The 13,488-nt window shown below is 49.0% G+C and overlaps 1 protein-coding gene across 5 annotated transcripts in view; it reads right to left on the bottom strand.

The window, feature by feature from the left end:
* The window catches only part of KLHL14 (kelch like family member 14), a 63,276-nt gene extending 51,693 nt beyond the window's left edge, over window positions 1-11,583 (bottom strand). The window contains exons 1-2 of one of the 5 annotated variants that reach the window (XM_075744168.1): window positions 10,779-11,583; window positions 8,205-9,187 (exon numbers count right to left, since the gene is read on the bottom strand). In XM_075744168.1, coding sequence (XP_075600283.1) covers window positions 8,205-9,142 — 938 coding nt within the window. In that variant the 5' untranslated portion in view covers window positions 9,143-9,187; window positions 10,779-11,583. Of the gene's footprint in view, window positions 1-8,204; window positions 9,478-9,638; window positions 9,988-10,167; window positions 10,412-10,778 lie in introns of those variants that run through there. The other 4 variants (XM_075744170.1, XM_075744167.1, XM_075744169.1 and 1 more) reach the window with 4 other exon arrangements.
* Window positions 11,584-13,488: the final 1,905 nt, after the last annotated feature.

Here is a 13,488-nt window from a genome sequence, read left to right as displayed (position 1 = left end):
GGGTGGTCAAATCTGCATTTTTTCCCTAGGAAATTTCAATCAACTGTTCTTTTTGACTTTCAGACTGTGAAAAGTCAGGAAGGTCCTTTTTTTGTTTGATTCTGTACTGAATGTCCATGATGACAGGAGGTCTCTGCATCAGAGGCTGCGTTTTCGCCGCTGAAGCTCCTTTTCTTTAGGAAGCCAAGGAGAAGAAACACAACTTGCTGCTGCCTCACCCAAGCTATGACTTGTTACCATTTTTTTCTGAAAGAAGGTGGCAGTCAGGGAAGAGAGGAAGAACCAACTGTGGCATCAACTTCTATTTACTTCCAGCTTCAGTGCAAACCGTCTGTTTCCATTGAACTTGGCAGCTGATAATATTTGCTCAAAGTTTATTGTCTGCTTTCCAAGAATACAGCAAGAAGCGTTGACTACTAAGTACTAGGCACGATCGTCTTTAAAGAAAATTTCAGGAAGGCAGCAAATAGGAAGAATGATGCCATGAAGTGTCTGCTAATGGATTTCAACTTCCCATAATCTTTAATTTCTTTAGATGGTCCTTTGGTAAACCTGTAATACCAGACAGGATCTGTTTCAACAAAAATCAACAACAGAGCTGTTTACAGAGCAGTGGAGTCCAGCTCAAAACTCTCATTCAGGATTCCTATTAACTTCCCTGCTCAATCTTTTCAGGCCATACTTTGCAAAGGATAATGACGAACTTTGCTCTGATTTAGAGAACTGTTCTGATTTTTAAAACATAGGAGCTGTTTGAAAAGATAAAATGATGGTTTTACAGATTATGAGGATTTTTTCTGTAACATGAGTTTAATAGAACCAAAGCTTTTTTCCTGGCAAATTATTTTCTGTTGACTTTGTGTTCTACGTTTGCTCCCCTCACTCCCCTTGCCCCCAAGCTCACTGTACTTTCTCTTGAAGTACAAATCCAAACAATTACACCATTGCAGCTCTGTTTCATTTACTGCTCAGCAGTTACAGTTTCAGAACCTCCATATTCTCCTGCTATAAGGACAAACTGTAGTGACCCCAGGCCACAATGTGCCTTCAAAGACCAAATGCAGGCAGGGTCTGCATGACCCTCTTCTCTCCGTGTCCCCTCTCCATGTGAGGGGGGTGCACATCAGGAGAAGAGAACAGAAAAGCCCCAGACAAAACATGTAGGCAGCCAGGACAAGTGTGTGAGATGCTTACCATAATCCTACAGCACTCCATTTGAAAAAAGGTACACACTAAGTATAAATCATACTGGGAGGACTTGCCTGAGAGGGAAGTTCCTTATCTAGGAGGCTCTGCACAACCTGTGACTCATGTTGTCCCTGTCAGGGCAGTCCTGCACTGTGTTGCCAAAGCATGGGCAAGAACAGCACAGGACCTCATGGGAGACAGCTCCATTCTTTTAGGGACATGTAGATTTGTACACGAGTTGCACAGACTGTTGCAAGTGGTGGAAAAGGGCATTTTTGCTGAAGTACAGCATTTCAGGAGAAAGTTCCCATTTTCCCAGGCACTTTGCCCTCAGCTTGAGTGGCTTAGTAAAATTATTTTTTTTTACTAATTTTCTCTCTAGAACAAGGCAGCTTAAAATCCAGTGAAAGATTTCTCCTCTTGGAAAAAGAGTTTGGAAACGCAGATGCAGATACTTGAAGCTGCTTCAAGTGCTAAAAGGGACAGGGTGACAGAAAGGCGAGGAGCAGCACAGCACATCCGGCTGCAGCAGCCGCTGAGGGCCAAGCTGAGAGGTCTGGCGCTGTCGGCTTCGGTGTGTGTCGGGTAGGGAGCCCAGTGGAAGGGGCACTGAGGGGTCCATGGTAGCAGAGGATTTGAGAGTAGGGACAGGCAGAGGTGAAGCTCAGGTAAGTTGGATCTGGGGAAAAGCTGTATCTGGCAGCGTGGCGTGGGAGCAAGGAGGAGCCTAAGAGGCAGACTGGTGAGGGAAAAGGAGTAGTTTGGAGTTTCAAAAGGCTTTGAAGTAGAGGACTTTGAGAAACTGGAGTTCCATAGCAAAAGAGGGAATGAGGTGGGGAACGAGCTGGAGGTATTGGGACTACGTGTCACCTAAGGACATAAATCAGGAGGAGCTGGCAGTTTAGAAAGGAGACTACCCCAGCTAGTACCTCTGACAGGGACGCTGGCTGGCAGGGCAAGGGGAGTACCTGCACATGGTACTTGGCACCCCTTCTTCCTCTACAGCTGCTGGAAAGACGGTTGCCCACAAGAAAGACCATTAAATACCCTTTATAAATCATGTTTCTCCTAATAATTGGGCCAAGAAACTGGCTATCACCAATGCCACCGCAGCTCTCAAGGATTTTACCAGCCAGGACACACATATCTTTAAGAAGGCTCCCAAGGACTGTCCTGACCCGCAGCAGTCCTTTTAGGACAATGGTGCTGCCTCTGACCGTAACCTAATCTCCAGGCCTCCCTCCCTCTTGGATACTCCACATCTCCCCACTTAACACTTCAGCACTAGCCTGTCTCCAAAGGCAAATGAATGCACGTAAGGCAAGTAGGTGAGACTAACTAGGATTAAACTGACTACAGGTCTGTGGTTCACTTCCCTGCCGCCTCTAACGTGTCAGTCTCCCTTCTGCAGCTCAGCTGAGAGAGTCCTGGCACAGGAACAATTTCCTGATATTAATTCAGGCACGTAAAACCTGATCCAAAGCCCACTAAAATAAACCAGAGCCTCACGTTCACTTCGTTCACACTATAATACAAATGTTAATAATTCACATGCATTTTAAGGTATGGTTTTTATCTTGACGTTAATTTGGGATCTGAAATATTTCTCACTTGCAATTAACCATGAGTACAAATATTAGTTAAAAATCCATATCTTGGTCTCAGGATCTCAAAGGGACAGGCAGGTGGCTGTTACTAGAATGCACAACTATGTATTTTAGTGAAAAAACAAGCAATTTTTTTCACAACCACCAAACATGCCCTACTGAGATCGTACAAAAATCTTACAAAATATTTTCTACAAAAGAAATCAAATTGAACTACAGTCTGTGAGATTTGTAGGCAAATAGTGGATTCAAGAAGAAAATTATTTAATTGCTGGACAACCTTCCTACTGAGTGAAAGCTGGCCTTACCATCTTCATCACCTGTCACTGTTTAATTTGCTATCGCTTTCACTAATATTACCTAACACTGAACAGTCTGGGTGACATCCTCTCCCCACTGAAATCAGAGAAATGTAAAAACCTCTACAATTAACTTCAGCGGGACCAGAATTTGTACTTCTAAGCTCCCCAAGGTCTAGCAGTCCAGGGAACAAAAGTATAGGAAAACAGCAGGGTCCGTACATGCCGGGACCTTGCTGAACCCAGAAAACAACACAGTCAGGCTTAGCCTTCTTATACCTCTTTGTCTTTTTATTTCCGTCCTCTCTCTTTCACTCTTTAATTCCGTATTTCCTGCCTACAACTCTTCCCATTTCAGGACACTTGGTTGATCCCCATCCACTTTTCCTCCCCCACATCTGAAACAGCTCTTCCAGAAACTGAAATACTCAGCTCTTATCGACAACAGACGCTGTTGCTGCCAAGAATTAGTTTTCCTTTTGTTTCATTCCCTCTCTTCTTTTTATTTGCTGGAGTCTTTTTTGTTTTGCTTGTCTCCTTTCCTGTCTGGTATCCTATTCTTTCACTTTTCTCCCTTCAAAACTGTTCTTCTCTCCCCTTTTCCCTCATTTGTACTTCTTTCCTTCCACTACTTACATCTTATTTCTCCCCTGGGGTATCTCAATTCCTTTCTTTTTCTGCATTTTCCCCTCTCTTCCAGCTTTACTTTCCTCACTCCCCGCTGCCGTCAGGTACCTAATGCAGCTGTACAGACATCTAACTGCTGCTCTGCCCGCAAATCCTGACCAGCCCAAACACCCGCTGATGTCAAGAGGAGCTCCGTGTGTCCTGCAGCCGACAAAAAAATTTTCTCGCAGGCCGTAAGGGGCTGCCTCTTCCCACCTAGCTATCTTCTCATGTCTGCCTGGAACAGAAGTCATTGTCAATAGTTACAGGCGAGCGAAACCATAAAATCATGGCAATGTTCTACAAAAAGGCAACAATATTTAGGTAAAAAATTTACTAATAAGCCCCGTAATTTAAATATTTGTTTTATAATGTTCCATTCTCTGTCCACAGCTACATTGTGCATTAGCACAAGCAAAATTAAAGTTAAAAGCTAGGCATTTCATCGCAGTGATGTGTTTTTAACCATTTTCATTGTTGCAAGTAAACATGGAAGCAATAATTATCACTAGCTCACGCATCTTTAAAAGTGAAATCCTTTCCAGCAACATGATAATGCTCTAACCTAGAACTTTTTAAAAATTGAAAACACATACCATGTATTATATAAATATATTACACAATAAAGCACAGAGACATTTTAATCAACTCAATACTCCAGTGAAGTCCTGAGAGTCAAATAAATAATCGGAAGATGAACATTCCTCTATCTAAATGCGTTTTCTTCCCAGAACTACAGAAAACATGACACAGCACAGTCACCTGTGTTTCTCAGGGACAGAAAAATGTCATTGAGGTCTAATGTTCAGGGTCACCATAATGGGCCCAACCCTCTCCATGCTGAAATCACCTGGGACTTTTCCTACTGATGTCAAAACTGACTGTGCCTCAAGAGCCTTTAATAGCAGCTTGTGTGCTGAGGCCCTACTGTAGCTGAGGATCACAGCGGCCAGAAAGCTCCAGCATTAACCTGGAAAAAGGAGATCAATGTCAACAGAATTACTAACTTTGCTTAGAGTTGAGCACCTGATCAAATGCCAGACCAGGGCCAAAACACCCAGTCCCCGCGGTGAAGTCCTAAACCTCCGAGTGCACGGCAAGGTTCGCAAGTCAGGACCATCATTCCTCAACTTTTTAAAAGATGATCGTTTAGTTGCTGTACTTTGAAAAATAATTTTACAAAAATGCATGAGGGTGTTCAAGTGTTACCTTCTCTCAGGAAATTTCATGAAAAAAAAATAAAAATTTGCCCTCCCTGACAGCCTTTTTCACTGCAGCACAAAATACAACTGGGTGCCTACTAGCCCCAGCATTGCTTGCACTGCAGGATGTGCACTTGTAGCACAAACTTGATAAATAACTCCACTCATAGTGCACACACTGGCTCTTATGATGCCAAATCGCTTTCTTCCAGCCCTAACAACAGCAAAAACTTGTGTTTGTCAGAAAAGCGGGCACGTGTGATTTACCACATAAAGAATAAGCTTAAAGAAACAACTAGTGCCATCTTTACAGGTACATTTCAGAAGAGAATCACTGTATTGCGAACTTCCCATTACACAGTACCAATTCCAAAGTACTCCAAAGTAGTAGCGCGCATATGGATAGGTACGTATGTACGTGCACACGCTTTTTTAAGTACCATGTTACAAAAAAAAAAAAAGTTTTTAAAAATGCAGAAAAGTTACTGGCAAGTTCTGAGTGCAATTCTCCTAATTTCTTCAACACACAGTAAGCAGGTGGCTATGGCACTGTGCTGCTTGTATTTTCACCAACTCATACTGGGGGAACAGTTAATCTCCTTCTAAAGACATGAGAATGTTTTGTGAATGACCTTTCATTAAACTTTAAATCCCAAATTACCAAGGTCACCACTGCTCACAGAGAAGGTCATCAAAGTTTTAAAGTCCTTTTCTGTGTAATAATTATTATCTATTTGCACACGTACTTAACTGTTAGCTACTTTTAAGATGTCCTTCTGCAAATTAGTAACTTAACAAACTCTGCAGATTTTCTTCCTTAAAATAAAATTTTACTGAATGAATGTCTACCTGTCAAAATTGCAGCTTTAGAGAAACTATGGGTAACAGGAAGGACAAGTATGGAAATCTCTATAGTCTTGAGCATGTTTCTTTTGTTCCTCCATTCATGTTTAAGAAGGCATTTGTACACTTAGGCAGCCTGATGAAATCTTAAAATGATTAAAATTCAAAGACGGGCCTTCGTGACCTTTATGAATTCCCAGGAATATCATCCAAGACCAAAACCGAAAATATACCAACTGTACGCTGTATCACAGAGCATTTCAACATCTCCAACATTTTAACATTTTGAGTAAGTTCTAATGGCTGCTTATAACTAAGAGAAATATAAATGTTTTTGCTCCGATTTCACGGCCACCAAAGAACCCAATCAAGAGAAGCCAGTTACCACGCTGTCATTAAGCACGCGTTAAAGTCGAGAAGGTGACAGTACGTTTTCACCCACTACAGTTAAGGGTCTCTGAAATACTACTGTCTGCACAGACGCACAGACCTATTACAAACAAAACCCGTGGCACTTGTGGTATTTGGAGTCCCCCATAAGTCATTAAGTAAGCACAACTCAGAATCTAATCTAGGCCTACTTAAAGTGCGATCCTTTTGTGTACACTCCCGCTTACAGGCAAAGCCAGCTCCCAGCACCAGGAGTATCAGATTCTTGCAGCATCCATGACACTTGTAAGCATTCAGTGGTCAGAACACCACTACATATCCTTCAAATGACATGGACCAGTGAAGCTGGAAGGTATCTTCACTGAACCAAGCCGGCTGGTATCTCAGCAATCCACCAGGACACGAGCCCCGGCATGCCCCCCGGCAGCGTGCAGAATCTCCACTGAGAAGGAGGTGGTGGGTTTTGCATTTTTGAAAGTCAACAGTTTTGAATACTGAAATAAAAAGGGTACGCACCAGCTACAACAGCGGTGTCTCAAAAATACTTTACACTGCAAAATGCTGGCATTTGGTTTTTTACTGTAGGATTTCGGAGCGAGAATCAGTTAGACAGCAAGGTGATAAGCACGACAAAACACTAGCAGAGCGAGCTAGCCAGAGATAATAAAAGAAGACACAGCATTTTCAAAGTTAAATCATCGGGGTACCTATTACATGAAGATAGGAAGAATCCTCTGCATTAATGCTAACAGAGCGTATTATCTAAAACATATAATAATGTACTAGTTTTTCTTGCTGCTGCTAAGTCATTAAAAACACCCACCTATTAGTTAAAAAGCTGAATAATACAAAGTGTGCTTTGATTTCTGCGCTACCATGCCACTGTACTTGGAAGATGGTATTATCTTTCCATTTTTGAATGAAATGAAGTATAAACATATTTTAAAAGGACAAAAATAAATATCCCCTTCATTTTGGGTATATTTACTGCTCATTAAACTACATGCTGTGCTTTCAGTTCCTAACACCAACCTCATATTGTCAATCTTTGACATCATGATTCATTACCTTATTAACTGAAAATAACTGACATGTCATAGATGTAAGGACTATGAAGTCACAAGTTTCCACGCACAATACAGACATCACCCGAACATCAGCAAGACCAGGGTGTGCACAAGTAACGCGGTTATTGACAAAAATAATTAATTAGATGTAGGACACCCCGCAGATGCAACTCCTTGTTAAGGAGTAGGCACTGGGGGGGAAAAAAAAAATAAATATGGCCTATAACAAATAATTACAACAGGTTCCCAAGGCGCGGGTTCCCACACGCACGGAGAAGCTTCGCATTCACACGCTAGCCCCACGGAGCAGGCACGACGGCTGTGGGAGCTACGACCGCCGCCAGCACGCCGGGAGCCCGGGGAGCGGGGCGGGCACGGTGTCCCCGGGCGGGCAGCAGAGCGACCCACGCCGCGGGAGGCACCCGCGGCCGCTCGCCCCGCCGGCCGCCTCCGAGGCCGCTTCCCGCCCTCGGACGCGGCCTCCGCCCCCGCCGCTGCCCTGCCGGGGGTCCGGCCCCGCTCCTGCCCAGGCCGGCTCTCCGCGCAGCGGCCTCCCCCCGCGCCGAAGGGCGGGCGGCCGGAGGGGCGCTGCGGGGCGCCAACGGCCACCCTCCGCCCCCGGCCGCAGCGGCCCCGCCGGGCCGGGGGGAGGGGGCGGAAAGTTTGGCGGTGCCGGGGGGCGGGCAGCTCGGCCCCGCCGCCGCCCTTCAGCCGCCGCCGCGGACGGCCTCCCGCCGCCCGGCCCGACCGCAGCCGCCGCGCCGCCCCCTGCCCCGCCGGAGGGCGCCCGGCCCGGCCCGGCCCCCGCGCGGTCCCTGCCCGCCGCCGCCTCGGCCCCGCGCCCTGCGGGGACTCCCCGCTCCCCCACAACCTCCCGCAGCCAGAAGCCGCCGAGGGGGCGCCTGTGAGGGAAGCTTCCCCCCCCGCCCCCGTCCCCCTCACCTGCTGGCCAGGCTCTGCCGACAGTGCTGCCTGAAGGGCATCAGGTGGTAGTTCATGGCGTCCAGCAGCAGCTTCTGGCAGACGGGGTCGGTGCGCATGAAATCCACCGACTGGACCCGCTCCACCAGCTCCGGTGCCGGGATGAGGGCGAAGCGGAGGCGCTTCATCAGGTCCGGGGCGTACTGCATGCGGGTCTCCCGGTCGTGCTCCAGCCAGAGCACGGACATCTGGAAGAGCGCCAGCTCCGACTCGACGGGGGGGGGCAGCGAGTCGAGCAGGGCGCGCATCTCCTCGAAGTTGAGCAGAAGCACGTCCTCCACCAGGTACTTGTTGGCCAGCTTCTTGGTCTCCTCCAGGCCGTGCAGGGCGGCGATCTTGCACACCTGCTTGTAGTTCTGCACCGAGATCTGGTCGTTGAGGAACTGCACGCACAGCTTGGTGACCTGCGGGATGTGCAGGATCTTGCTGACCGACAGCACCTCCTCCACCGTGTCCAGCGAGAGGGTCACGTTGGCCGTGTACAGGTACTCCAGCACCAGCCGCAGCCCGATGGACGAGCAGCCCTGCAACACCAGGTTGTTGATGGCCCGCGGGCTAGCCAGCAGCTTGTCCTCCGGGGAGGAGGACGGGGTGCCGGGCTCCTCCTGAGGCTGCGGCGGCGGCGGCTCCTTCGGCGGGCCCCCCAGCCCGTCCTGGGCGCCGGGCCCTAGCCCCAGGGCGTGGGGGTGCCCGCCGCTCCCGCCGCCGCTGGAGAAGAGGGATCGGAAGTACTGGGAGCAGGAGGCCAGCACGGCCTTGTGGCAGTGGAACTGTTGGCCCTGGGCCGTCAGGGTCACGTCGCAGAAGAGCTGCTTCCTCCACAGCAGGTTGAGGCCGTGCAGCAGGTTGTCGCTGTGGCTGGGGTCGAAGGTGGAGGTCCTGTCCCCGGATCTGGACATGGCGAGCGGCCTCCAACACACCTGCCTTTTAAACCCTCCTCCAACCTGGGCAGAGGGGTGGGGAGGAGAGCGGGGTGGGGGGACACACGGGACGACACAACAATAAACACACAAAGCTTTAGAGGCCCGGAGGGCGCATCCCGGCTGTGTGCGCACCGGTGGCGGGGGGGAGCGGCCGGGGGACGGGCTCCCCTCTGCCCGCCGAGCCGCCCCCCCCGCCCCGGGCACGGACGGGTTCGCTCGGAGGGGCCGCAGCTTGGGAGGGCTGGAGGAGATTTTTTTTTTTTTTTTTTTGCCTTCCCCCCCCCCCCCCCCCCCTTCTCCTCCCTCCTCGGGGCAAACTGGGCTGCTCTCCAGGGGAGGAGCGAGGAAGCCGGGGACGTTTTCAAAGCTGAGCCACCCCCCGAAAAAAACCCCCCACCAACCACCCAAGCAATCAAAACGCATACAAAATAAGCCCCCCCCCCCCCCCCAACTCCGCGGTGCCCAGAAAAACTATCGAGTGACTGAAACTCTGCCTGGAAGGCGAACAGCCCTGCCGCCCTGCCCGCCGCCAGCCCCCGGCCCCCTCCGGTCGCTTTGGCAACTCGGCGGCACCGGGACCCGCTTCGTCCCCGGGGCCGGGGGTCGGCGTGCCCGGGGCGGGGGCCCCGGCGCTTGCCGGCACCCAAGTTGAGTCCCCCCCCTTCTCCGCCCCAGCGCGGGGGGTTGCAATACTTCGCACCGTGGAGGACCGGGGGGGCGTGAGGGGGACCGGCAGCCCCGGGCCCGGCGAGGGGCCGCCCGCTGCTGTCCTGCCCGGCTCGCTTCTCCTCGCAGCCGACGGCGCCGCTGCCGTAACTCCGGTAACTACGTGAAGTTCAAGTTGGGGGAAGGACGGGGGAGGCGGGAGGGGGCGGTGGGTAGCAGGGCCCTGCCCGGCGGCCCCTCGGTCCGGCCGGGCCCCGCCGCAACCCCCCTGCCCCGGCCCCGTGCCCGGCCCGAGGAGGGGGGGTCGGCGGGGCAGCCCTGAGCTGCGGCCGCACCTGCGGGGGCTGCGCAGCCACCGACCCGCGCTGGCCGCATCCCGCCCCGCGGAGCGCCGCCGCCGCTCTTCCTCCTCCTCCTCCGCGGGATCCCGCCGAGACCTGCTCCTGCCATTGCTGCGCGCTCTGTCGCTCCTCGCCAGCGCTGGGCTTCCTCTGCCTCCCTTCACCCCCCCCGCCCCATTTATCGGCACAGCGAGGGGCTCCCTCCAGCCGCTTCCCCTGCCCCGGCGCCGCTCAGCCCCGCTCCGCGCCCCGCCGCCGGCTACAGAAACCACCCGGAGCCTCTCCCTTTAAGTGGACCCGGTCAATCCCCCCCTCCCCACCGCACACACACACACATACATACATGCACACACACACACACATATATATACACACATACACTCCTCCTCTTTCTCCCTCCCCTTCTTTCTTCCTCGTTTTGCCCATTTCTTGCAATCGGAGTTTATTCCGCAAACGCGTTCGTTACACAACTGCCCCCCCCCGCACACACTTCCAGTGCACACACCCGCACACACAGACACCCCTTTCCTCTCCCCCAACAACAAACAAATCAGGAGACACAAGAAAATGCACAGAGACGGTTAGACACAAGGCCAGAAACTTACCTGCTCCACAACCAGCTGCCAAAGTAAAGGTTCACTTAAGCTCCCCCCAAAAAAAATCAATTGTCCTTCCTTTTTAAAGGTTTGCTCGCTCCTTCCAAAAAAAAAAAAAAAAAAAAGGAGAGAAAAGAAAGAAAGAAAAAAAAAACCTTCTGGTTCCCAACTCGGAGCAGTCACTCTTTACAATTTATTTTGTCGTACATCATTTGATCACCATGAATTAGCAACAGCAAGAAAATGTACGAGAGAGAGAGAAGGAGAGAGAGAGAAAGAGAGAGAGAGAGAGAGCGCAGAGCTTTCTGCAAGAGAAGAAGAAGAAAAAATGTACGTGTGACAAATTATGCTACCAAGAAACAACACATCATTATCCTTGGGCCTGGGGCTCAGTGAGTCGTAACGAGAGTAATAGGAAATCCACGGTTGGGGAGAGAAACGGTCGTGCATGGCCAGTGGAGAGAGACCATACAGGGGGATGGATGCTGGAGAGACTCGCAAAATTATGGCTCAAGGCTATTGTAAAAATTGTCGAGCGTAAATGACTGCGATTTCAAACATCTTTGGAAGAAAGAAGGGGAAAAAGCGAGCCCCCCCCTCCTCTCTGCCTCCCTCCCTCTCGCTCTCCCTCTCTCTTCTCTCTCTCTATAAAGAACCGTCAAGTTTTAGTGCGCATTGCTAATTAGTCAATTTCTCTCTGCCTTCACAGGCTGGCGACTTTGCTGCTGAGCTGAAACTGCTAATTTCTGTGACCAGCTTTTTTCTTAGCTGTGATCTGGATGAATGAGTAGCTGTCTCACAGAGATGACAAAAATAAACTCTAATCCCCCCAAAAATTTCCACTACATCTTTCTCATGCATAGATTTATGATCTTAAAGCGCCCTGTGCAATATGCAAACTTTTTGTGTGCGAGTGTGTGTGTGTTGCTGGGGGGGGGGGTAAGTCTGTTGTATTCAGGTTGCACACTACTTGTTTTGTGTCTGTGCTCTCCCCCCACAGCCCCAGATGTGATGGAAATAATGTCTGATTTCAGTACCCAATATATTGTCACCCCCACCCCCCACCCCCTTGTATTTATATTATTGCTTTGAAAGGATACATCCTCCTTCCTTGCAAGTGTGATGAGGCTGGAGGGGTGGAGGGGAGAGAAAGAAAGTGAGGCTACTAAATGGTGTTAGTGGTAAAACGTTCCCTTTACATTTGTTCCCCTGCACTGTTCAAGATTTATGATCTTGTTTGAAGGCATATTTTCTCTATCGTTTTGTCTGGTTAGACAACCGTCTCTGAACTTCACTGTCAGCTCTTCAACAGATAAGGGTTCAGAAGTCACTTTTTTTTTTATTGGAAGATTAGCATATTGTCAGATTTGTCTTTCGGTTTCGAGACTTTGCAATGCAGAAGCCTGAATCAAATGGCAGGAAAGCAGCTGCTATTTCACAAACATAACCTTTCAACTTTCTGCCAGAGCTGATACCCTAGAAACGTGCACAACACAGCCCATGCATTGGGGCTTTGTTTTGGTTTTTGCTCCTTTATACTTGTAACAAGCAGAGGGAATTGTCATTGTAGGCATTTGGGGCTTTTTCTTTCCACCAAGGGGCATTTTGGTAGAGGACATGTTCTCCACACTTTATCTCATGATATATTGCACCCTAACATTTATAGCTCTGTTTTTCTGTTGTCAAACCTCCAATTGTCAAAAAAAAAAAAAAAGGAAAAGAAAAAAAAGGTGGAATGTATGCCCTTGAATGAAATGCACATGAAAGGAGACTGGAGCCAGCACTTACAGAAAGTTTTACCTGGTGTGAAAGGCATGAGCCCCATCCCCTTTCCCAGATAATAGTCAGGCTCCCACTAATTAAAATACACACCAGGAGTGGGACTTTGAATGCCAGGTCTCATGGTCTTTCTCTTTGACTTGGCCAAGGATGCCAATGCATTTACAGAGTTGGAGTCAGACTGCTCACAAATGCAAAGGAGTGGAACTGAAAGGCATCAAGGCAGTTTTTGCGTTTATTTATTTTCTGCTAACCTTAAATAGAAGTTCTGCCATACATACCTTTCTCTTTTTTTTCACCAGATAGCTCTCTTCCTCCTTCCTTGGACATCTATTATTTCTGCAAGAAATTTCCAAGAGAAACTAGGGAGCTGGTGTTTTTAAGGCATGGTATTCTTCCCAAAAGAAAGACATCACATCTGCTTCTAAAACCGTTTTCTTTGTTTTGCTCCCGTTGTGCCTTCCCTTCCTCCCAGTTGTACCCTGTTGGCCACCCAGATTTTGACCCTGTTCAGGTGAAGAGAAACATGAATTACAAGATGCCTCCATTTCGATAGTAGCTGGTGTCTTCAGTGATGCGAGTTGTCTCCCAACTGTAGTAGATGGGAAGAACAATTTTTATGTCATACTTGTGCTGCTGAACTTTACTGCTGTAGTGGCTGTAAGTAATTCCTATGGGGTTTTGTATCAGTTTTCACTGAGTGATGTGTCACACACTCATATACTGTCGTAAGCTGCCAAAATAGGTCTGTACCAATGTGTAGCAAGTTTCTGGGACTAGCATACTGGTATGTTTTGCTCATTAGTGAAAAGTCCTGGTTAATTTTTATTTAACTTTGCTACACTAATTCAAGTTGAAATAAAGTTCAGTCTAAGTTATGTATAGGATTTGTGGTCACTTATGAAATACATTGGATAAATATTTCCAAAAGTCCTGGGCA

The sequence above is a fragment of the Balearica regulorum genome, chromosome 2 (genome assembly GCF_011004875.1).
Source record: "Balearica regulorum gibbericeps isolate bBalReg1 chromosome 2, bBalReg1.pri, whole genome shotgun sequence".
Classification (NCBI taxonomy): Eukaryota; Metazoa; Chordata; class Aves; order Gruiformes; family Gruidae; genus Balearica; species Balearica regulorum.
Note: the sequence above shows the minus strand (reverse complement) of the source record. Positions and strands in the feature narration are given on the sequence as shown.